The sequence below is a fragment of the Moschus berezovskii genome, chromosome 22 (genome assembly GCF_049115385.1).
Source record: "Moschus berezovskii isolate FMDL1 chromosome 22, NW_MosBer_1.0, whole genome shotgun sequence".
In the NCBI taxonomy this organism is placed as follows: Eukaryota; Metazoa; Chordata; class Mammalia; order Artiodactyla; family Moschidae; genus Moschus; species Moschus berezovskii.
In genome coordinates, this window is record NC_142481.1 from 2,317,353 (window position 1) to 2,341,446 (window position 24,094).

At 52.3% G+C, this 24,094-nt stretch overlaps 1 protein-coding gene across 1 annotated transcript; it reads right to left on the minus strand.

Annotated features, from left to right (window-relative positions):
* Positions 1-1,848: 1,848 nt before the first annotated feature.
* NLRP5 (NLR family pyrin domain containing 5) lies at positions 1,849-16,249 on the minus strand. Its single transcript, XM_088830312.1, is given in 11 exon segments — positions 1,849-1,981; positions 2,506-2,676; positions 4,378-4,545; positions 4,711-4,881; positions 5,996-6,166; positions 6,555-6,725; positions 7,902-8,069; positions 9,236-9,403; positions 11,146-12,734; positions 13,624-13,712; positions 15,961-16,249. Coding segments are annotated over 11 exon segments (3,288 nt in total).
* Between the last annotated feature and the right edge of the window lie 7,845 nt (positions 16,250-24,094).

Here is a 24,094-nt window from a genome sequence, read left to right on the forward strand (position 1 = left end):
TGGGTCTAGGAAACAGCCCTCGTCCTCCGCGGGGAGCAGGCAGTGGCCACCCCCTAACATGTCGGGAGGACGCGGGCCTGCGTGGAGGGCACTTTCGTCCCGTGGGGCGTGGACGTGCGGCCAGGAGAGGGTTTTCTGTCTCCAGCGGAGCGGCAGTTCTCAGCTGGGGTGACACCTGGCATCCAGTGGGGGACAGGCCAGGGAGGCTGCTGATGTCCTGCCATGCACAGGGGGGCTCCCGCCCCCAAAGGGTTATCCCGCCCGGAGGCCAGCGGTGCTGGGGAGACACCGGCCGTGGGGCTCAGGTCCCAGCCCCAGGGACCCCTGCATCCTTCCTGCTCCCGCGCCCGTAAAGGGAAAGGCGACGCTCTGCCGCCACCTCATGGGCTCCAGGGGGAGCGCAGGGAGGTGGGCTGGGCCCTGCTCCTGGGGCCGCGGGACTAACTAAACCTGGACTCATCCACCGGCCAACTTGTCCCCCAGTGAACGGGGAGGTTCTACACAGAGACCCCAGGTAGGCATTCGGGGACTTGTGGCCTAGAGGACCAGCTGACATGGCTTCACACCACACAAGCACACACACCCAACTTTCTCCACCTGGAGAAAATGACAAGGGAAGAGCCCACAGTCATCGAGGACGCCCTACGGATGCTCCCACCCCAGGTCCACACTCCCTCAACAGCCAGACGGACTTGGTTGGTCAGGGCGATGCCCCTGGATTTGCCAAGGGTCACCCTCCTGGGCTTCCCTGGTGGCTCAGTGGTAAAGAATACACCTGCCTTGGAAGATCCCCTGGCGGAGGAAATGGCAGCCCCCTCCATATTCTTGCCTGGAGACGCCCATGGACAGAGGGGCCTGGTGAGCTACAGTCCACGGGGTGGCAAAGAGTCAGACACAACTGAGCGACTGAACAGGAGGGATGGGCCCCTCCAGAAGTGGGTCCTGACCGCTTGTCCTGCCTTTCCCTGGTGCAAATATAGAAGTAAACGTGTACATAACTGTGCGTTGTATTTCAGATTCCACGTGGGAGTGATGACCACATCGCGTTTGCCTTTCTCTTTCTGACTCAGTGTGATCCTCTCTGGGTCCACGCATGTTGCTGCAAATGGCAAGATTTCACTCTTTTTATGGCCGAGTAATATTCCATTGTATGTCTTCTTTATCCATTCATCTATCGATGGGCACTTAGGTTGTTTCCATGTCTTTGGTTATTGTAAATAGTGCTCCTATGAATACTGGGGTGCAGGTTTTTTTTTTTTTCAAATTAGAGTTTTCTCAGGATGACTAAATAACTTTGCGACACCAGGCCAATGTCAATATCCATCGGCCTTTGTTTCCTTCTCTGTAAAACAGGAAAAATATTACCTACCTCGTGGGTGCTTTGAGGAGGAGACTCTGGCAGACCAGTTCTTTACTACACTAAGCGATAAACTCGACACTGTCTTTATACCTCTGATGTTCAGTGATAGTCACATCCTCCTTTCAAATTCAGATATGCACTTAAAAAAATTTTTTTTTAAATCAACAGAGTTGTGACTTTTTTAAAGACCCAAGGCCTCCCTCGTCTGCTCTGTTTTCACACCCCCATCGATCAGGAAGGCACTGGATGCTTCTTCCAAATGCTCAGTGTTTATTCAGTCCTCCCCGTGTATTCAGGTAGGACAGACGCTTCATCGATAACTGAGGTCCCAGGACGTGAAGGGCACACGCCTTTGTCAGAGGCAGACACCGACAGCCGAGCTGAGGTGGATGCTCAGGAGCCACCGCCAGTGAGGCTTTGTGGGGATCAGGGATCGTCATCCGTCTCCTGAAGGGTCAGAGCGGGGTGGGTGGGGGTTTCTCCTGGCTTCAGGTTCTCCACCAACACCGGTCCTCCTCCTCCTCCGAGTACCAGGCGTCACTGATGACCACATGGGGCTTCAGTCTCTGCACCTGCTCCAGCAGGCTTCTTACTCGGGCCGGGTATTGCTCTTTCCACAGCCTGCGGAGGGGGCCAGAAAGGGGCCTCCTTACTCTGGGAATGTGCTTCTGACGCCTCCCTCTTCCTCAGCACTCCGGGACACCCCGCCCAAGGGTCTGAAACCTCTCCTTTCACTGTTGCGAACAGACAGCGCCTTCCCCCTAGAATAAAACTCAGCCCCCCCCACCCTTTTTAAAAAATCAAATTCTGTATCTTTTAGGGCTTCCAAGGTGGCTCAGATGGTAAAGAATCTGCCTGTAACATAGGAGACCCGAGTTCCGTCCCTGGGTCTGGAAGATCCCCTGGAGAAGGAAATAACAACCCAGTCCAGTGTTCTTGCCCGGAGAATCCCCATGGACAGAGGAGCCTGGCGGGCTACAGTCCAGGGGGTCACAATAGAGTCAGACACGACTTAGCGACCAAACTACAACCAAGACCACAAGTGGTTTGGCTGGACCCTGCAGTAACTCTCCTTTTGGTTTTTTGGAGAATACAAACATTTCGTTTGTATGTTTGCGTTTCAGAGGCCACCTCTGGGGGCTCACCCGATGGTCTGTAGGTTAGATGTGGGGTGCATGAAGGCGGAGCACAGCGTCGTCACTCCTCCGAGACCGAGGTTGTTGTGCATCAGGTTCAGGCTGGCCAGGTGCCGGCTACAGGTGAGGGCGGCGGAGAGAGCCTTGCAGCCTTCGGAGGTCAGTCCACACGCCTCCAACCTGCAGGGTCAGCACAGCCAAGAAAGACCCCGCCAACTGGGAGCCTCCCTCCAACCTGAATTTGACTTCCACTACGGTCTTATTTATTTTAGATAGCTGTCTATTTATTATCATTATTTGTGCTCCCCTGGTGCGCTTGGATGGTAAAGAACCTGCCTGCTAATGCAGGAGACCCCGGTTCGATCCCTGGGTTGCAAAGATCCCCTGGAGAAGGGAATGGAAACCCACTCCGGTATTCTTGCCTGTACAACATTTAAAATTTTTTTATTTTAAAGAGATATCTCTTCTTGTTAGTTGTTATTATTATTTGGCTGTGCCACATGGCATGCAGGATCTTAGTTCCCCAACCAGAGATGGAGCCCATGCCCCCTGCATTGGAAGCACAGAGTCTGAATCACTGGACCCCTAGGGAATTGCCCTACTGCCAATTTAAAAGTACAGTGGAATACTATTCAGCCATAGAAAGAACAAAATCTTGCCATTTGCAGCAACATGGCTGGACCTGGAGGGTATTGTGTGTGGGAGGAAGACAGAGAAGACGAACGCTCTGCTTTTACTTAAATATGGAATCTAAAGACTGAATGAATGAAGCGAGCAGGAAGGAGTCACGGACACAGAGGGCAAACCAGCGGCCGCCAGCGGGAGTCACGGACACAGAGGTCACGAAGGAAGAAGTCACGGACACAGAGGGCAAACCAGCGGCCGCCAGCGGGAGTCACGGACACAGAGGTCACGAAGGAAGGAGTCACGGACACAGAGGGCAAACCAGCGGCCGCCAGCGGGAGTCACGGACACAGAGGTCACGAAGGAAGGAGTCACGGACACAGAGGGCAAACCAGCGGCCGCCAGCGGGCGGCCTTCCTCTCAAACACTTTTGTGGGAGGACAGTTGGTTTGTAATGTTGTACCAGTTTCAGGTGTGCAGCAAACTGACTCAGTGATGCCATACCTAAATGCACTGGTTTCCAGATTCTTTTCCACACAGGTTATTACAGGGTGTTGAGTTCCCTGTGGCCTACAGTAGGCCCTCGTTGGTTATTTTCGTACATAGTATTTTGTGTATGTGAATCCCAACCTCCTAATTTATCCCTCTCCCACCGCCCCTTTCCCCTTTGATAACCGTTGTTTGCTTTCTACATCTGTGAGTCTGTTTCTGTTTCATAAGTGAGTTTGTTTGTATCATTTCTTAAGACCCCACACTTAAGTGATATCATATGACGTTTGTCCTTCTCTGCCCAACTTACTTCACTCACGGTGATCTCTCTAGGCCCATTCATGTTGCTGCAAATGACTTTAGTTCTTCCCTTTTCAGGGCTGCATAGTAGTTCACAGTGTGTTCTAGCACAGCATTCTAACAAGCCTCTGGGGGGGATTCTGATGCTTTCGAGAGTTTGAGATCCATCCTTCTCACTAGACCGGCAATGCCAGGGTCTGCACACCTCCACCATTTGGCACTGTGTCCAGCAAACGTTTATCCACTTAGTTCTTACCACCTCCGGACCATGTTCTGCGGCATTTGCTATTTCATTCATCCATATACAGGTGCCCAGTCGGCCTGGATGCCTCGGTCTGCCCCTCTGCCGAGGCTGGGCGCTCATTCAATGGGATGGTGGACAGAACCTGCTCTTTGTGGGAGCGACATCACGTCTGCGCTCCCCTTCCCCTGCGCCCAGCCCTCTGGGAGGTGGTCCCGGGACCGTACCCGAGTCTCCTCAGCGCGTTCTTCTGCTTTAGTCCCTCACACAGCGCTGCAATCCCCTCGTCACCCAGGGCATTGGCAGCCAGATCCAGGCTTCTCAGGTGCCGACTCCTCGTGATCACGTTGGACAGACTCTTGCAGCACGCGGCGGTGAGGCGGCAGCTCACCAAACTGTGAGAGGCGGGAAGAGTGAGGGGTGGAGAGCGAGGAGAGCTGGAGGCGGGGGAAGGGAGCGCGAGACGGACCCCAGAACTAACTCGCGGTGCCCTCTTTCGACTGTCTAGAACCTCAGGCCCCAGATGGTAGACCTGATCTCCGACAAGCGGGGAAACTTACTCCAGATCCCGGAGGGGACAGGACGGCTCCATCATGACCTCGCACAGAAGGTTCATCCCGGGATCTTCCAAGGGGTTCATGCTGAGGCTCAGGTGGGTCAGATGCCTGTTGCCCATGAGTGCAAAGGCGAGAAAGCCACAGCCAGCCACATCCAGGCTGCACGCGTTTAGTCTGCGGGGCACACACGGAGCAGAGGAAGGTCAGGTGTGCTCCTCAGTGTGACCGTGGCCTTTCGGATGGCCCCCAGGGACAGCGCTGAGGGCGCGGAGGCTGGAAGGTGCCTTGGAGAAAGTGTGTGTGTTCCATAGCTTCCTGCAGGCATGAGGTACAGCGCTGCTGGCTGTGAGCTCCACGTTTGTTGTTGAGTCGCTCAGTCGTGTCTGACTCTTTTGTGACCCCGTGGACTGTAGCCCGCCAGGCTCCTCTGTCCATGGGATTCTCCAGGCAAGAAGACTGGAGTGGGTTGCCATTTCCTCCTCCAGGGTGTCTTCCCCACCCAGGGAGGAATCTCCTGCATTGGCAGGCATATTCTTTACCACTGAGCCCCCAGGGAAGCCCGAGTTCAATGTTAATGATTCAATAATATGTATTACATAAGGTGTCTATAAACAGAAACGCAGAAAACAAGCTTAGGTGTTGATTGGTTGGAGAAAATACGGCACAGATGGACTTTTCTCTGAAACAGAAACAGACTCACAGACTGGTGGTGGCCGAGGGGCAGGGGTGTTGGGGGAGGAAGGATTGGAAGCAGACGTGAGCTACTACATACAGGATGGGTAAGCAACAGGGTCCTACTGCATAGCACGGGAGGTATATTCAATATTCTGTGCCCAGCCGTAAAGGAAAAGCGTCTTGAAAAAGAATTGAGTCACTTGTGCAATTAGCAGAAATTAACACAACATGCTAAATTGACCATACTTCAATAAAAGAAATTTTAAGAAAACGCTGTGGCCAGAGGCGCGCAGGAACCTAAGCCTGTATTCTCCCAGGAGCAGTGGGAGTCTCTCCCAGGAGAGTCACTTATCCTGTGTTCACCTATCCCGTACTCACAGCAACTTTACAGAACAGGACTGCCGGGAGTAAAGAGACGCGGCTGTATTTGGATGAAAGGACTTCCGGCTTGAAGGAAACACAGAGGCAGAGGTGGGATTTTCCAGGGTGGGAGCTGTCAGGAGTGGGCAGGACGCGATACTTCTGAGGTCCCCGCGTCCTGACTGTTTCCCCACCGCTCTGCGCTCACTGTAATAGAGCTACGGATGCTCTGGGGGCCGCGGGGTGGACTCACGCCAGCTTCTGCAGACCGCAGCTGGGGAGCTTCATGGCCCGACACAGCAGGCTCATCCCTTCGCTCCCCAGTTTGTCGTCCGACAGGGACAGGTGTGTCAAGCTCTGGTTCTCAATGAGAGCGGAGGCCAGGTCTCGGCAGGTGGCGGCTGTGAGTCCGCAGCTCCCCAGGCTGCAAGGAGAGAGGCCAGAAAGGAGACGACGGCTCAGCCGGTGAAGAACCTGCCTGCCGGTGCAGGAGACACCGGAGACGAGGGTTCCATCCCTGGATCGGGAGGATCCCCTGGAGGAGGGCACGGCAACCCCCTCCAGTATCCTTGCCTGGAGAATCCCATGGACAGAGGAGCCTGGCAGCTACCATCTATGGGGTCGCAAAAGAGTCAGACAGGACTTAGCCACCAAACAGAAATAAACAAACTTCCACAAAGGGTTCCCGCAGGAGGCCCTCCCTCGCTGTTCTAGCCCTCAGCTCATGCATCAGCCAGTTCCCCTCCCTTCCCACCCCATAACTCGGACGATCACAAAGGAAGATAGGCCTGGTGAACAGAAGCACTGCTCACATCAGCTTCTGCAGGGTGCAGGGTGTGACCTTCAAGGCATCACAGAGAGACTTCACACCCTGGTCCGCCACCTTATTTCCCGTGAGGCTGAGGGATTTCAGGCTGACAGACGTAGCAAGCACTTGGGAGATTGCCTGACAAGAGGCTGGGGTTAATCCGCAGCGATCCAACCTGCAGAGACAGGCAACATGGAGCACGTCCTCACCTCTCCCCAGAAGCAGCCCAGCTTGCCCCATCAGCTACCCTGTCCCTTTGGCTGGTTCCTGGGCGTTCTCTGCTCTGGCCCGAGGGTCCCAGCATTTGCTGTGCCTATTCGCAGCCGCAGATCTTTTCGTGGTTCAGTTTTCCGTTCACCCTCCGGGATGCCACCTCCTCTGAGTCAGTCGGTCTCACCGCCTTCCCGACCCTGCCTGCCCGCCCTCCTGTGCCTGGTCCTGTGGTCCCGGCATTACTTCTTTCATAGCAATGGTCACCAACTGACGTTTGTGCATTTATCTGACCTATAATGTTGTCTAAGTTCAGGGTGTCCGTGTGCTGACTTGATACATTGATAGATTGCGGCGTGACTGCCAGGGCAGCATTAGCTGACATCTCTATCACATTACACCGTGTCTTTTTTTCTTTTTGGTAGGAATCATTAAAATGTAGTCTTTCAGCAATTTTGATGTTTATAATACAGGATTGAGGTACATCAGTCAGTAAAGCTGAACAGACCTCATGTTTATCTCTCTCAAAATACACGCAGAGCACCAAATAGTCCTGGTGTTTAGTCCCAGTGAATCTAACTGGCAAGACACATGCCCAGGAGATCACAAACCGGCAGTAATTGAGATGCCCCGGAGTGGGGAAAGACTACACTCACTGCACACGCCTGTGTCACCAAATGGTGTGTGTGTGTCTGTGTGGCTCGGTCAGTCCGACTCTGCCCTGAACCCCCCTGCTCTCCAGGCTACCACAGAAGCCTGAGCAGAGTTCCGTGCGCTGCACACTGGGTTTTTAGTGGCGGCACGCAGGATCTAGTTCCCTGGCCAGGGATCGAAGCTGGGCACCCTGCATTGCGAGCACAGAGTCTTAGCTGCTGCACCACCAGGGAAGTCCCCGGAAATTACTTTTTATTGTGAAGTACACAAGACACAAAATGTACCCTTTCACGGTTTTTCGGTGTCCATTGTGGCGGTGTTTACTATACACACACGGTTGCACACTCATCCCCGCCAACCATCCCCAGACTCCCAAACCTTTGTAAGACCTCAGCAGCTTTCTGCGAAAGCTTATTTCAAAATACAAAGTAAACACAGCAAAGCCCCGAAACCCCAGAAGCAGAGCGCATCCCAGCCCGCGACTCGCCTCAGAGACTCCAGGGCACAGTGCGGGTGCTTCAGCGCCTCGCGCGCCACCAGGACGTCCTCCTCGCTCAGGCGGGAGCCTGTCAGGTCCAGGTGCGCGATGTTCCGGCTGATGAGCAGAGTCATCCAGAGCTGACGGAGACCAGGGCTACCCCGGGCGCCTTTAAATCTGCAGAGAGAAAAGGGAACACGCGTTAAGACGTCCGGGCAACGCTTCGCTGTATCCTCATCTTTCCTTCTCACGCTTTTCCCATTTCGACTCTCATCTTTCATTATTTGCATTTACAGTTGCTCTTCAACATGGGTTTAAACTACAGGAGTTCTCATGCATGTGGGTTTTTTCAATAAATATAAAAACACACGTGTAGAACATCATACGCAAAACTGGTATTGACGTGGACCGCCCCCTACACAGGAATAGGGTGAGTGGTATTCAGTATAGAATCAATGATGTGTTTGTTTTCTTACTACTTTAGAACTTTGCTTTCAAAGAATTACATTACTGTACAGAATGTTTTTCTCTCTTATAACCAGAGAAACAGCCTGTCAGTCAATCACTAAAGGTAAGTGTCTTTTTTTAAATATAGCAATGTTTCCAATATTGTATTACGATTATGACCGTAATATGGATGCCATAAAAATTTTGTAATGATTCATTCATCAATGTCCAGGCAGGGCTACCGTGTTGTTGTGGCTTAGTTACAAAGTTGTGTCTGACTCTTTTGGGACCCTGTGGACTGTAGCCAGCTAGGCTCCTCTGTCCGTGGGATTCTCCAGGTAGGAATACTGGAGTGGGTTGCCATTTCCTCCTCCAGGGGATCTTTCCTACCCAGGAATCCATAAAGCAACCTTATTGATGCTTTTTCATTATCAGTGTGTGAATCATTATATGTATAAATACATTCATGATTTTTTACACTGTATTTTCATTTTTGATGTCCAGTGATACATGTATGTATAGACACATATGTAGGTTATACATATGACATCTAAAGTGTTTTGTATCATAGCATTGATGAAGGTACTGACACATGATTCATCAGACAATGTAAATTTATGGTATCAATGAATACAGTACTGAAACGAACTTTCCTCACTACCCCCACCACTAACCAACTCCTGTTCATCCTTCAAAATCCTGAGTAAATGAACCCACCTTAGTAATCCCTTCACAAGATCCTTAGTCATTCCCCTCCCTGTACTTTTGGGAACTTGGTTCCTACACCTTCCACAGCCCTTATTCCCTGCAAATACATTTCATAGATCAGTAGGTAGGAGAGGGGAGCCATGACACAGCCATACAAAGAGGGGTGTACGGGGCCTGGGAAGCCTCACATTAGAGTCTGTATTTTACAGGCTGGCTGCCGCAGCCTAATGCACAGGGTCTTCATGGCCTCCTCGCTCAGGACGCTGCCGCTCAGGTCGAGCTGTCGTAGGTTTGGGTGCGTGCTGAGCACGGAGCAGAGGTCTTCCCAGTGCTCATCAAGGGTCTTGATCTTCAGCCTGTTGCGGAGAAGGAAACAAACATTTATTCACACAGGATGGATTCTGACATGAGCAACTGCCCATCCATGCCCAAGGAGAGAAGTCAGGCTGTTAGGATGGGGAGGGTCTCAGAGGCTCTGAGTGGATCTGATCTCATGGTCTGGAGGAGTGCTATCATAACCAAACTGCCTCCAGAACACTTCTGTACCCACGGGGCATACTGCCAGCTCTCAAGTAATATTTGTGCTTGAATTCTAGCTCCCTTTTGAACGTCAAAGTGTAGCCACTATGGAAAACGGTACTTTTTTGGGGGGGGGAATGGAAGTCCCCCCTCAAATTAAAAATAGAACTACCATTTGTTGCTGTTCAGTCACCAAGTCATGTCCGACTCTTTGTGACTCCATGGACTGGAGCACGCCAGCCTTCCCTGTCCTGCACTATTTCCCAGAGTTTGCCCAAGTTCATGTCCACTGAATCAGTGATGCCATCAAACCATCTCATCCTCTACCACATGATCCAGAAATCCCACTTTTGGGGATGTGTCCAAGAGAATTGGAATCAGGATCCCAGAGGGTATTTGTACATTATTCATAACAGTCAAGATACGGAAACAAGCTAAGTGTCCATCAGTAGATAAAGAAAATGTTGTGTGTGTACCCCAGTGTTCCCTGCAGCGCTGCTTACAACAGCCAGGACGTGGAAGCAACCTAGATGTCCACCGATGGAGGAGTGGGTAAAGAAGCCGTGGTGCATACATACTCAGTGGAGTATTACTCAGCCATAAAAGGAGTGAAACTGAGTCAGCTCTAATGGCGTAGATGAGCCTACAGCCTATTATGCAGAGTGAAGGCGGTCAGAGAGAGAAAACCAAACAGCGCATGTGAACACATACATATGGAGTCTACAAAGATGGAGCTGATGCATCTATCTGCAGGGCAGGAAGAGACAGAGGCCTAGAGAACAGACTTGTGGACGCAGCGGGGGAAGGAGAGACGGGTCAATTGAGAGCAGCCTTGACACACGGACACTACCATAAGTGAAACAGACAGCTGGTGGCAACTTGCCGTGTGACGTGGGCTCAGCTCGGTGCTCTGTGCTGACCTAGAGGGGTGGGGTGGGGGGGAGGGAGTTTCAAGGTGGGGAGGACACATGTATACCTGTGGCTGACTCATGTGGATTGTGGCAGAGAACACCACAACACTCTGAAGCAATTATCCTCCAACTAAAAATAAAGGCATAAAAAGAGAAACTGTGGTGTACACACACACCGTGGAATATTATTCAGCCTTGAAAAAGAAGGAAGCGCTGCCGCTGGCCACAACAGAGGTGAGCTAGAGGACATTGTGCCAAGTGAAATAAGCTAGTCCTGGAGAGACGTGCCTGGCCTCACTTAGATTCTAAAGCCGTCAAATTCACGGGAGCCGAGCGTGGAGCGGTGGTTGCCTGGGCCTCGGGGTGGGGAACTGGGAGATGTTGGCCGAAGGGTACAAAGTTGCAGTTATCAGGATGAGTGCATTCTGGAGCTCTAATGTGTTAACACAATGATGCAGACCCAGGGGGCGTGTCTTTAGGTGTTTCACACACAAAGAAAATGGTAACTATATGAGGCGATGGGTGTGCTGACTAGCTTGATGGTGATTATTTCAGGTACGTCAAAACACCAAGTCATACACCTCACATACGTGCGATTTTGCTCAGTTATACCTCTCTTGTGTTGGAAAGAAACACAAGAACGGGAACGGCAGAGGTGGGGCACTCACCTTTGGGGAGCCCCAGGCCATGCCTCAGCAAACTCATCCTTTGGAGTCTCTCTGACATCCAGTCGAACTTGCCGTAAATGCTGGCAACGCCGGAGGCAGAAAGAAGACACCATTAAGTCCATCGGCCGGTTCAACTGCAGCCACACTTCTTGGAAGCCGTTCAAGGCCAAGCGAAGAAACTCGTCATCCTGCATCTCGAAAAGGCAGTAGAAGGCCTCGAGCAAGTCTTGGGAGTCGGCGGCGGCGGGGTGCTGACCCAGCAGGCAGATCCAGTGCAGAAGTCGCTGCTTAGCCGCGGGGGTGACGGGACAGCCTAGGAGGGTTTCCAGGGCCCGCGTCGCCTCCTTGCTCAGGAGGCCAAACAGGAACCTCTTCATCTGGACCAGGCGGACGTTGAGGTCGGCGTGCCTGAGCTCCGTCAGGCTCCTTGTGCTCTGGGGGAACAGCGGGTAGCCCTCCTCGTCTCCCTCGAGGTCTCGCAGGACGTAGAACAAGGCCGCAAAGAACTCCTGGAGGCTGAGGTGGGAGAAGGCGTGGCCTCTTCCGCAGCGGCCACTGGGGAGAAGGATGCTCGCCTGCTGCAGGGCGGAGAGCTCCGGCCCCTTCAGCCCGTGGACGCCCAGGTCGTCACCGTCAAACACGAACTTCGCGTTCCACACGCCGTCCGCGGCCAGCCGGCACAAGCCCTTCAGGGCGCTGCGTTCCTCCCCGCTCAGCGAGCTCCGGCCGGCCTCTTTGGGAGCCAGCCGCCGGAACACGAAGGTAGCGTACAAGCCCGTGAGGGTGTGGCCGGGGACGGGAAGGCCTTTCTCTGGCTCCCCCTGCAGCTCGAGGGCCTCACGGACCAGGGCACACACCGCGGGCACCTGACACTTGTCAAGCACCTCCTGATGGTCCGCCCCCGCGTGCCAGGCGCGTGTCTTCGGACGGCCATGCTTCCCACCGCCGAAGAGCAACCGCATCCTGTTTTCCACCGAGAGGCCCCCGACCCACAGGTAACGGGGAGACCGGAGCAGGGCTTGGAGCTTCTGCACGCCCGCGTCCCGGACGGTGAGGAGGAGGGTGCACTCGGGGAGCAGGACTTTCTTCAGCAGGCTGTGCGCCAGGACTGCCGCGGGCTGCCTCTCCGTCCAGTCAGTCAGGAGGCTGGAGTCCTGGTCTCCGAAGGTGAGCTCCAGCTCCTCGAGTCCGTCCACCATGATCAAGAGCCTTTCGGGCTGGGACAGGACCTTCTCCACTGGGACCGGGGCGTCCGGCCACTCCCTGGAGATGAGCTCCGCGAAGCTGGTCTCCCTGGACTCCTGGAGGTCTCTGGCGTGGAGAAGGAAGAGGTAGGAGAACAAGCCCTGATAGAGGTCACCTTGCGCCCAGAACAGCAGGAGCCTCCGGGCCAGTGTGGACTTCCCGACCCCTGGGGGTCCGTGCAGAACCACTGTGAGAGGCCGGAAGCCCTCCCGGGGGTCTGGGTTAAATGCCCCCGATAGCAAGTGCGCGTCCGGACACTCAGTGGCAAATTCTTCAAAGCGCTGGGGCGTGTCCAGCCTGGTGGAGAATGTCGTCATCACGTGGATCCTGTAGTCCCGCGAGTCCTGTGGGTCCTCCCTGCGGCCTGCATGGGACGGAAGGGAGGGGAAGAGTGGGACTGTTTGTGAAGAGAGTCAGGGTTTTAGCGAGAAACAAAGACGCAAAACAACGACCACAGACGTAGTCGCTGCGAAGACAGCCAGCCTGCCTCTGGGGCGCTTTCGTTTCTTCCTGGCAAGCTGCGTGTGCGGGCTTCTGTCCCCAAGGCCGCTTCCCTGGCGGGCGGGCGTAGGCCTGTGTCCCTCTAGCCGGCCCTCTGCCCGCACCGCACCCCTGGTGCTCTCCATGCTTGTTCGTCTCCCTGCCATAGGCTGCCAGAGGCTTCGCTGCCTGCTTCCGTATCTCTGCGGCGAAGACTCTGCCTACAATGCAGAACACGCAGGAGATGGGGCTTCGATCCCTGGGTCGGGAGGAGGAAATGACAACCCGCCCCAGTATTCTTGCCTAGAGCATCCCCATGGACTGAGGCGCCTGGCGGGCTATAGTCCTCGTTGCCATTTCCTCCTCCAGGGGATCTTCCTGATCCCGGGATCAAACCTGGGTTTCCTGCATTGCCAGGTAGATTCTTTACCACTGAGGCACCTGGGAAGTCCCACCAATATCTTAGGTATTAGATTACTACCAGGACTTCCCAGTGGTCCAGTGGTTAAGACTTCACCTTTTAATTCAGGGGTTGTGGGTTCGATCCCTGGTCAGGGACTTAAAATCTCACGTACCTCAGGGCCTATATATATATATATAGCAGAAACAATATTGCAACAAATTCAATACAGACTTTAAAAATGGTCCACATCAAAAAAAATTTTTCCCACGGTCACATCCTTATATATAAATGTTCAGAGCAGCATGATTCGCACACATCCATTTTTCCGCCACTTCTTCCCTCCCCGCAACCCCCAACTAACCTGGCACTTCTTTCATGCTTGGACCGTGGTCAGTCTTGGTTGGTGCAGAATCTTCTGATATTTCAGCCAGTAGATACTCTGCAATCAAGAACAGGTGAGACAGTGTCTCAATAACGTCATGGCAGCTACCCTCGTCAGGGATGAAAACGTCCCCAGCCCAAAATACTGAAGGGGACCCACACTCATCTCAGCATCTGACAGTTTATTCCCCGATTTGTCTGCAGCGAGGGAAATGGAGACGCAGGGCCTGTGACAGCGTCAGCTCGGGGGCTCGGCTGGGCACCGATCAGTAAACGTCCACTCTCAGGTTGATTTGATGACCCCCATTTCCTACAGTGACAGATTTTATTATCCTAGGCTCCAAAATCACTGCAGACAGTGACTGCAGCCATGAAATGAGAAGACGCTTGCTCCGTGGAAGGAAAGCGATGACAGACCTAGACGGTGTATTAAAAAGCAGAGATTGCACTTCGCTGGCAAAGGTCCTTATAGTCAGAGCTATGGTTCTTCCAGTGGTCATGTATGGATGTGAGATCTGGACTATAAAGAAAGCTGAGCACTGAAGAATTGATGCTTTTGATCTGTGGTGTTGGAGAAGAGTCTTGAGAGTCCCTTGGACTGCAAGGAGATACAACCAGTCCATCCTAAAGGAAACTGACCCTGAATAGTCATAAGAAGAACTGACGCTGAAGCTCCAATACTTTGGCCACCTGATGCAAAGAGCTGACTCACTGGAAAAGACCCTGATGCTGGGGAAGATTGAAGGCAGGAGGAGAAGGGGACGACAGAGGATGAGATGGTTGGATGGCATCACTGGCTCAGGGGACATGAGTTTGAGTAAGCTCCAGGAGTTGGTGATGGACAGGGAGGCCTGGCGTGCTGCAGTCCATGGGTTCACAAAGTCAGACATGACTGAGCAACTGAACAACAACAATTTCTTATGAATAATACTAATATGTTTTCCATCCAGGGATTTTTTTTGATTCTCAGAAGGAAGAGCTTCCATTCAAGCCCTTTACAGACACACAGATGAGCAACATCTAGGCGTGTACTACCTGTAAGTCTTTAGAGCCAAGCTGGCTGCTCACACTTGGGACTCTAAGTTTTTGTCCACAGTTGAAGGAGAGAATTCCTCCTGATAAAGGAGAGCTATTATTTTTTTTCTACTACCTTTCTTCTAAATACCTTAAGATAACCACAGAATTTGATGTAAGTACATTGCTAGAATATGAGTACCGATATTCTGAGGGAGGGCAATCCTTAGAGAAGTTCCTTGAACCTTAGTCTCTAAATCTAAGGCCAGAAATAAGGGAGACACCCATTCTACAGCTGTTACTGTTCTTAAAAACAAACAAACCAACCAACCCAAATGCCTCAGACCTAGGGACATACACAGACTGAAAGTGAAGGGCTGGAAAAAGATATTCCATGCAAGCGGAAGTCAAAAGAAGCAGAAGTAGCAATACTCACATTAGATAGAACAGACTTTAAAGTAAGGCACTTCCCAGGTGGCGCTAGTGGTAAAGAATCCACCTGCCAATGCAGGAGACATGAGAGACTTGGGTTGGATCCCTGGGTCAGGAAGAGCCCCTGGAGGAGGAAATGGCAACCCACTCCGGTATTCTTGTCTGGAAAATTCCAGGAAGATGGACAGAGGAGCCTGGCAGGTTACAGTCCATGGGGTTGCAAAGAGTCAGACACGACCAAGCACACACACAGCAAGAGACAAGGAAGGCCATGACATAATGACTGAGGGATCTATCCAAGGAGATGATGTAACAATTGTAAAGATATATGCACCCAACATAGCAGCGCCTCAGTGCACGAGGCAAATGCTAGCAACCGTTAAAGGGGAAACTGACAGCAGCAGGATAGTCGTGGGGACGTGAGTCCCCACTCACACCGAAGGGCGGGCCTTCCGGACCGAAGATTGACAAGGAAACACACGGTGAAGGTTCACTTTCTTATTGAGCCTTGGCAACAGCACATAGCAGCAGGACAGATGCTGTTCCCCAGATGTAGAGAATTTGCCAGAAGTCACACGTGCGGGGGCACCAGAGCCCTGGCTTGGCTCTTGTGACTCCACGTCCCGTCTGCTGCCTTCAGCCCACCAGGCAGAGCCGTCTTCTTCAGTGTTCCACGGGCTGGAGATGACTCGGGTTTCCAGCGAGGCAGGTCGAGCAGTGGGCGAGTTCTAGCTCATAGTCCCGCGGTAGAGATGGACCCCTGCGCCCCCCACCGCCGAGACACCAGCGGTACCTCCCCATCCCCAGGGAACTTGAGGTCACCCCCCGTTTCCCCCGAGGTCTGCCCCAGTCTCACTCACTCCTCATCTCGTCCCTTGCCATCTCAGACACTGCTGACAGGCTCATCTTTTCAAAGATGTCGATGGATGTCTTCCAGGCGAGAGGCGCTCTGCAGTGGTCATGCAGGAGGGAGGCGAGGGCCTTCGCATCGGCCCTGTCCACCTGGACCAGCGGGAAGGAGCATGCTGCCGGTTCTGACGCGTGCTCCTTCAGGAGGCCCTTAAACGTCTGGAAATCCTCTTTGCCCAGCTGCTCGAAACACCACTGCAGTCCGTAATTGGAGAAGGCGGCTATTTTGGCTTCGCTCATCTTAATGTAAGGCTGAGAGCTCAGGTAGAATGGAAAAGTGGTCTTTGGGAAACGAAGCCAATGGGACCTGTTAGAAGAGTGAAGAGTTAGTTGCTCAGTGGTGTCTGACTCTTTGCAACCCCAAGGACTGTACCCGCCAGTCTCCTCTCTCCTCTAGGCGAGAATACTGGAGTGGGTAGCCATGCCCTCCTCCAGGGGATCTTTCCGACCCAGGGATCAAACCCGGGTCTCCTGCATTGCAGGCAGATCCTCTACCTGCTGAGCCCTTGGGAAAGTCATAGAGGAAGATTGAAAACACTTGCCAGTGAGTGATCCTGGCTAACAGGCTAGGCTCAACGGAATTGGCAGATAGGTTCCCGTCACTTACTGAAAATCAGTCACAGGTTTTTCAGATGAGTTGTTTCCGGCTGCGCTTGTTAACATAACCTCCAGTTGCATAAACACAGTCAAGACCTTTGATATAAAGGTATTCCAAGGACCTCCCTGGGAGTACAGTGGCTAAGAGTCTGCCCACCAATGCTGGGGACACAGGTTTGATCCCGGAAGAGCCCCCCATGCCGAGGGCAGCTGAGCCCATGCAGCAGAGCTCCAGGGCCCGGGAGCCTCAGCTCCTGACGCTCGAGTGCCCTGAGCCCCTGCTCTGCAGCGACAGACTAGCCTCCACTCTGAGCCCATGGGCAGCAACTGGAGAAAACTGTTCTCTGCGTCTGTGCATTCGTTTTGCTTCGTAGATGAGTCCAGGTGCTGCACGGGGTCTTGAGTGACCCCGCAGAAGCTGTTAGGGTTACAGGGCCTGAAGCCAGAGTCTTGGTGCCCCAGGCAGAGGCGTTTCACTCAGCAACTTGGTTTCCTTTCATGACAAAGAGCACCCTCAGGACTGTAAGGTGTCGAGAGCTCTTTGATGACCGTCAGCCACGGTGAGGGAGCAGAATTAACACAACACCACCCCCAGACATCAGCTGGTCCTGACCTTCAAGTCAGAGCACCCCAATTTCATCCTCTGCTTTAGACCAAGGGGCCTCCCACGTGGCGCAGTGGTAAAGAATCTGCCTGCCAATGCAGGAGACCTGGGTTTGATCCCTGAGTCGGGAAGATCCCCTGGAAGAGGAAACGCAACCCACTCCAGTACTCTTGTCTGGAGAATCCCATGGACAGAGGAGGCTGGCAGGCTACAGTCCATGGGGTTCGCAAAGAGTCAGATACAAATTAGTGGCTAAACAGCAACTTCAGACCTAGAGGTTGGGAAGAGCTGAGAGATGTACCAAAATAGCCCAAACAGATGTGTTTTGTGGGTGGACTTTTTTCATCAAAGCAGAGCAATGGGATACCTCCTTCTAACTGAGGGTTTCTTTGGTCCCTGGGCTCTAACGAGTCTAACTGGAGAGGCTGGGAGCAGAGAGTAGGGCTCAGCGAGCAGGTTCCAGCCAGGAAGGGAGAAAAACAGGAAGAGAAAGATTCCAGGGAGAAGGCAGGAGGAAACGCCCACCACCCGGACTCCTCCCTCTAGGAGGGGACCCGACTGGCAAGCCCACCACCCGGACTCCTCACCTCTAGGAGGGGACCCGACTGGCAAGCCCACCACCCGGACTCCTCCCTCTAGGACGGGTCCCGACTGGCAAGCCCACCACCCGGACTCCTCACCTCTAGGACGGGTCCCGACTGGCAAGCACGTGGTGACGGGCCTTTGGGGGATCCGCGCGGTGACGTTCTTGCCGTCTATTGGCTGCTACGCTCCGCGTGGGCACACCCAGGGTAGCCGGGGAGCAGCGGCTTCCTGCACCTGCTTGCCCCACCCCTTCCCACCTGTCAGGTGCGGATGCTCTGTCGGCCTTAGTTCACCTGTGCTGATGACCCACGGGTCAGTACAGCTCTCACCTGGGTGGCCCAGAGCAACGGGTGTGTGTGTGTTGGCACTTACTGACCACTCTAAGGAGGCTGCTGTTGCTTGTTCAATCGGCTTTCTCCATAACACCCTCTTGTCTGGACTCCTGTGAATTCATAGTATTTACGTGCTCTGTGTCTGAGTCGTGTCTCTCTGTGCGACCCGGTGGACTCTAGCCCTCCAGGCTCCTCTGTCCATGGGATTCTCCAGGCCGAATACTGGAGTGCGGTGCCGTGCCCTCCTCCAGGGAATCCTCCCGAACCAAGGATCAAACCCACGACTTCTGTGTTTACTGCATTGGCAGGCGGGTTCCTGACCCCTCGCACCACTTAGGAAGCCCCGTAGTATATACACCTGTTTGTTATCAAATGAATCTTCTCCGGTGTTCTAAGGTGAGCTCCCTTCAACATCGCTAATGAAGGAAATGCAAATCAAAACCACAGGGAGGTCTCACCTGACGCCTGTCAGAACAGCCGTCATCAGGAAGAACACAGATGTGACATGTTGATGAGAATGTGGAGAAAGGAAGGCCTCGTACACTGTTGATGGGAATGTCAATTGGTGCAGTCGCCGTGGAAGGCATTATGGAGGTTTCTCAAAAACTAAAAATAAAACTCCTTTGACACTGAAACTCCAAAGATATTAATGTATCTACTTAAAAATAATTGTGTAGTGGAAACGTATGTAAGTTTGTTCTATATTCTCCAAGTCTCCTATAAATGTGTTATTGCACTTTCATAATTTAAAAAATGAGCAAGAGAAAAAAGGAACAAGTACATAAAATAAAACTACCATGTGACCCAACAAGCCCACTCTTGGGTATATATCTGGGTAAACACAGAAGCTTTCATTTGGAAAGATACCTGCACCTCTGTGACCATAGCCAAGGTATGGAAACAACCTACGTCTCCACCAACAGAGGAATGGATAAAAATGTGCTGTGTTTATACAATGGAGTATTACTCAGGGATAAAAAAGAGCAAACATTGGCCATTTGCAGCAACATGGTTAGAATTGGAGGGTATTATGTTGAAGTGAGGGCTTCCCTGGTAGCTCAGCTGGTAAAAGGATCCGCCTGCAATCCTGGAGACCCTGGTTCAATTCCTGGAAAGTTCCACTGGAGAAGGGATAGGCTACCCACTCTGGTATTCTTGGGCTTCCCTGGTGGCTCAGACAGTAAAGAAACCTGCAATGTGGGAGACCTGGGTTTAATCCCTGGGTCGGGAAGATCCCCTGGAGGAGGGCATGGCAACCCCCTTCAGTATTCTTGCCTGGAGAATCCCATGGAGAGAGGAGCCTGGCGGGCTCCACTGAGTCACAAAGAGTCGGACATGACTGAGCAACTAAGCATCACACACGCTAAAGTGAAATAGGTCAGACAGAGAAAGACAAACACTGTATTTTACCACTGATATCTGGAGTCTAAAAGGGCAACAAACTAGTGAATATAACAGAAGAGAAGCAGACACACGTAGCGGGTCAGGTACTGGTTACCAGCAGCAGGTGTAGAGGGGTGACTCAGGGGTGGGGGAGATATCAACTATTGGGTTACAGGGATGTTGTGCACAACACAGGGAATTTACAGCCAATGTTTTGTAATAACTGTAAATGAAGTGGGACCTTTGAAAATTGTGTAAAAAATTAAAATAAAAAAAAATGCCCATCTCAGTTAATAGTAAGACCATCTATTTCATGCCTGGAATCTCCATGTGAATGGTTCTCACCCAAAGCATTTCTTTCTTATTTTCCCCAGCTTTATTAAGAGAATCATCAACCCTGCGTAGGTTTAAGGTATATAATGTGTTCATTTCATGCACATATATTGCAAAACGTTTACCACAGTGGTGAATTGTCCTACTCCAGTAATTCCCAAATTTCTCTTCAGGTTGGAATCACTTGGAGGAACTTTTAAAATCCCTGAGCCTCAGGCCACACCCATTTCATTTAAGACAGGATGTCTGGGGCTGGGCTGTTGTGTTGTTTAGTCGCTAGGTTGGGTCTGACTCTTTTGCGACCCCATGGACTGCAGGATGCCAGACTCCTCTGTCCATGAGATTCTCCAGGCAAGAATACTGGAGTGGGTTGCATTCCCTTCTGCAGGGGACCTTCCCGACCCAGGAATCAAGCCCGCGTCTCCTGCATTGGCAGGCAGGTTCTTTACCACTGAGCCACCTGGGAAGCCCTCTACAGTATCTTTAAGGAGTCCGTGTAATACAATGTGCCCCAAAGATGGCTCACCTCAAGGCGTTGTCCCTCCTTGAGAGTGGGGGTCTCTGAGGTTCTCTTAGGGAGTGTGTCAGTGCAGGGGGGGTGTTCTCTGGATTTAAGTTGCCCACCTCCCAGCCTGCTGACCCCAGGGAAAGCATTTTGGGGGCAGCCACTCCTCATTCACAGTGAATCCTCTCAGCAGTGACGTGTCAAACTCTGGGCTTTGGAGAACAAGTTAAAGCCAGTTTTCACTTTAGAGTCTGATTTTGGATGGACCTTTATTTCTGTCTGACTCTAAGAGTGGAGCAGGGGTTGGGCGTGGGGGTGAGGGTCCCGACTGCTCTGACTTTTGCAACAGAGCCCCTTTATAGGGTAGAGAAGCTGATGCAGGTCATACCTGGTTGTCACTTTATGTAGAATAAGATGACTGTTCCAGAATGTAACCAAGCAGGCTCTGATAGTTCTTAGATTTTACTTGGCTCTGATGACCTTGATGATTTTTGAGTATTTGTCAGAGTTTCTCTGGTGGCTCAGATGGTAAAGAGTCCGCCTGCAATGCAGGAGATTCGGGTTTGGTCCCTGGGTCGGGAAGGTCCCCCGGAGGAGGGCATGGCAACCCACTCCAGTAATCTTCCTGGAGAATCCCATGGACAGAGGAACCTGGCGGGCTACAGGTCACAAGAGTTGGACATGATTGAAGCCACGAACACACAGGCGTTTTTGTAGGATACCCTTCTATTGATATTTGCCTTGATGTGTTTTTCATAATTAAAATACAGTTTTGAGATTTGGGGAGGGGTAAAAATGGCAACCCACTCCAGTGTTCTTGTCTGGAGAATCCCAGGGACGGAGGAGCCTGGTGGGCTGCCGTCTATGGGGTTGCACAGAGTTGGACACGACTGAAGCAACTTAGCAACAACAGCAGCAGCAGCAGCAAAGTGCCATTTTTAATCACATCACATCAAGAATAAATATCAATACAGCACAATTTATCAGCGTTGATGTTAATCTTGGTTAGTTGGCTGACGTAACTGTCGGGTTTCTCTGCTGTAAATCTACCCTGCTCTTCCCTACCTTTCCATCCTTCACTTTTCGGGTGGGGCTCACTACGCATGGCACACACTTAAGGAGTCGGGGGGGTTCACCCTTCTTTTGACAGAAGAGTGTTTATATAAGTTATTTGGAATTCTGTGTGGAAGACTTGGCTATTCTCCCACATTTATTTATTCATGTATGCATGTTATAGAATCATGTGCATTTACATTTCATATTTACAAAAAAAATGTAAGACGGCAGGACCCCTCGGGGGTCTTGTGTGGGGAGGGGACAGGCCTTCCCCACAGCCTCTGCTGCAGCTCCGCTCTGAAGAACCCAGACAGCCGTACTGGACATACATTTCCTGAGTTGCTTTGCAGATGTGAACCCCCCTTCCCCCGCCAAACAGAAGATGTTAACAACTGAATGACCTTGAGCTCATAGCCCCAGGCCGCGTGGAGCCTAAGGACTGATAAAGTGAACCCCGCTTCCCTTATCGTCACGCAGCCAGAGAACTGTGCGTGAACTGGCCTCAGACATGTGGCCACCCCCCAACCTTGCTTCTGTTTATCTTGGAGGATAGTTGCTTCACAGTGCTGTGTTGTCTCTGCCACACACCCACATGAAGCAGCCGCAGGTATGCACGTGTCCCCCCAGGAGCCTCGCCCCCGCCCACCGCGTCCCACCCTCTGGGCCGTCACGGCGCGTCACGCGGCCCTCCCACTGGTCCTGTTGTGCTCACGGCGGTGGGCGTATGTCTTCATGCAGCTCTCAGCTCTTCCCAGCCCTCCTCCTGCTGTGTCACGAGTCTGTTCTTTGCCTGCGTCTACTGCTGCCCTGCAAGTAGGCTCACTTGTACCACTTTTCTAGATTCCATATATATGCGTTGTTGTTCAGTCGCTCAGTCGTGTCCGACTCTCTGCGACCCCGTGGGCTGCAGCACGCCAGGCCTCCCTGTCCATCACCAACTCCCGGAGTTCACTCAAACTCATGACCATCGAGTCAGTGACGCCATGCAACCGTCTCATCCTCTGCTGCCCCCTTCTCCTCCTGCCCTCAATCCTTCCCAGCATCGGGGGATATGTGTTAGTACACGGTGTTTTTCTGACTTAAAGTATCGTCTTCCACCTAGCTTTTAACAATGTCTTGCCGAAACCCTTTGGGGACCTCAGGGTTTTTTAGGGCATGAGCCACTCGTCCCCTTGCCGGCCCTGCAGTAAACCTTTCTCTGCACCAAACTGTGACATTTCAGTTTGCTTCACGTCACTGTGTGTTGGGCACATGAACTCTTGCTAACAGAAAGAAAATGACTGTACGACTGCTTTCGAGGTCTTTGAGTTCTAAATGCTGTCCTAACTTTTAACTAGTTGTGTGCTAGTTAGCCGTGTTTGCTGTACTACGCTTCCTCGTGTCCAACTCCAGAGACTGTAGCCCGCCAGGCTCCTCTGTCTGTGGGATTCTCCAGGCAAGGATATTGGAGTGGGTTGCCATTCCCTTCTCCAGGGGATCTTCCCCACCCAGGGATCAAACCCTCGTCTCCTGCACTAGCAGGTTGATTCCTTACCACTGGGCCCCCAGGGGAGTCCTGGGCTAGATGGCTAGAACCGCAAAAAGCCCATAGTCTGGGGAACTCCCAGCTGGTCCAGGAGTAGGACTCCGCGCTTTCACTGCCAAGAGCCTGGGGCTCAGTCTCTGGTCTGGAGCTGAGGTCCTGCAAGCAGGGTGGCTGGAAAACACCAGAGCAAAGTCTGTCCGGGGCAGGTTGCACAGGGAGCCACCTGCACATCGCACAACTTCTCAAGGCCCTAGGATGATAACTGGGGAGGCAGCATTGAGGAAACCACCCTCTAGACGCCCAATCTGAGCCCAGGCCCATCCTAGTATAAGTCGCAGAGAAATTCCCTTTGCTTTACTCTATTAATGGACTAAACTCCTTAAAAAAGTTGAGTCACACTTCATTTTTTTTGTTGTTTTCAGCTCCCTGGCTTAGTTGCTGCACGGCATGTGGAATCTTAACGGACCAGGGATTGAACCCCTGTCTCCCGATAGGCAGGTGGGTTCTTCACCACTGAGCCACCTGGGAGGTCCCCCTTTCACCTTTTAAAGAGTTCCTTAAACATGAGGTAGTTTCCCCTTTCCATTGCTTGCTACATTATCTTCCTTGGATTTTTCTCCCCCCAAACTTTAAACTTTTTATTTTGTATGGAGTATAGCTGATTAGCAATGTTATGACAGTTTCAGGTGAACGGCAAAAGGACTCAGCCATATGTATACACGTATCCATTCTCCCCGAAACTCGCCTCCCATCCAGGCTGCCTTCCAGCATGAAGCAGAGCTCCCTGTGCTGCCAGTGGGCCCTCTGGGCTGTCCGTCTTGAATACAGCGGTGTGTGCATGGCAGTGTGCACACGTGTGTCTGTCTTGAATACAGCGCTGTGTGCATGGCAGTGTGCACACGTCCCTCCCCCACCCGCCCCCCGTTCTCTAAGCCTGTGAGTCTCTGTTTGGTAAATCAGTCATTCGTATCATCTCTCATCATTCCACACACAAGGGATGTCATTCGACATTTCTCCTCCTCTGCCTGACTTACTGCACTCAGTAGGGCGTGCTCTAGATTGGAACCCTCTTTCAAGGCAAGGTGTCTCCCTTCCTAACAGTTGGCTTGCAAGTCTAATTGTGAATAAACACTCGAAACATTTTCTAATTGCATCCATGCACAAT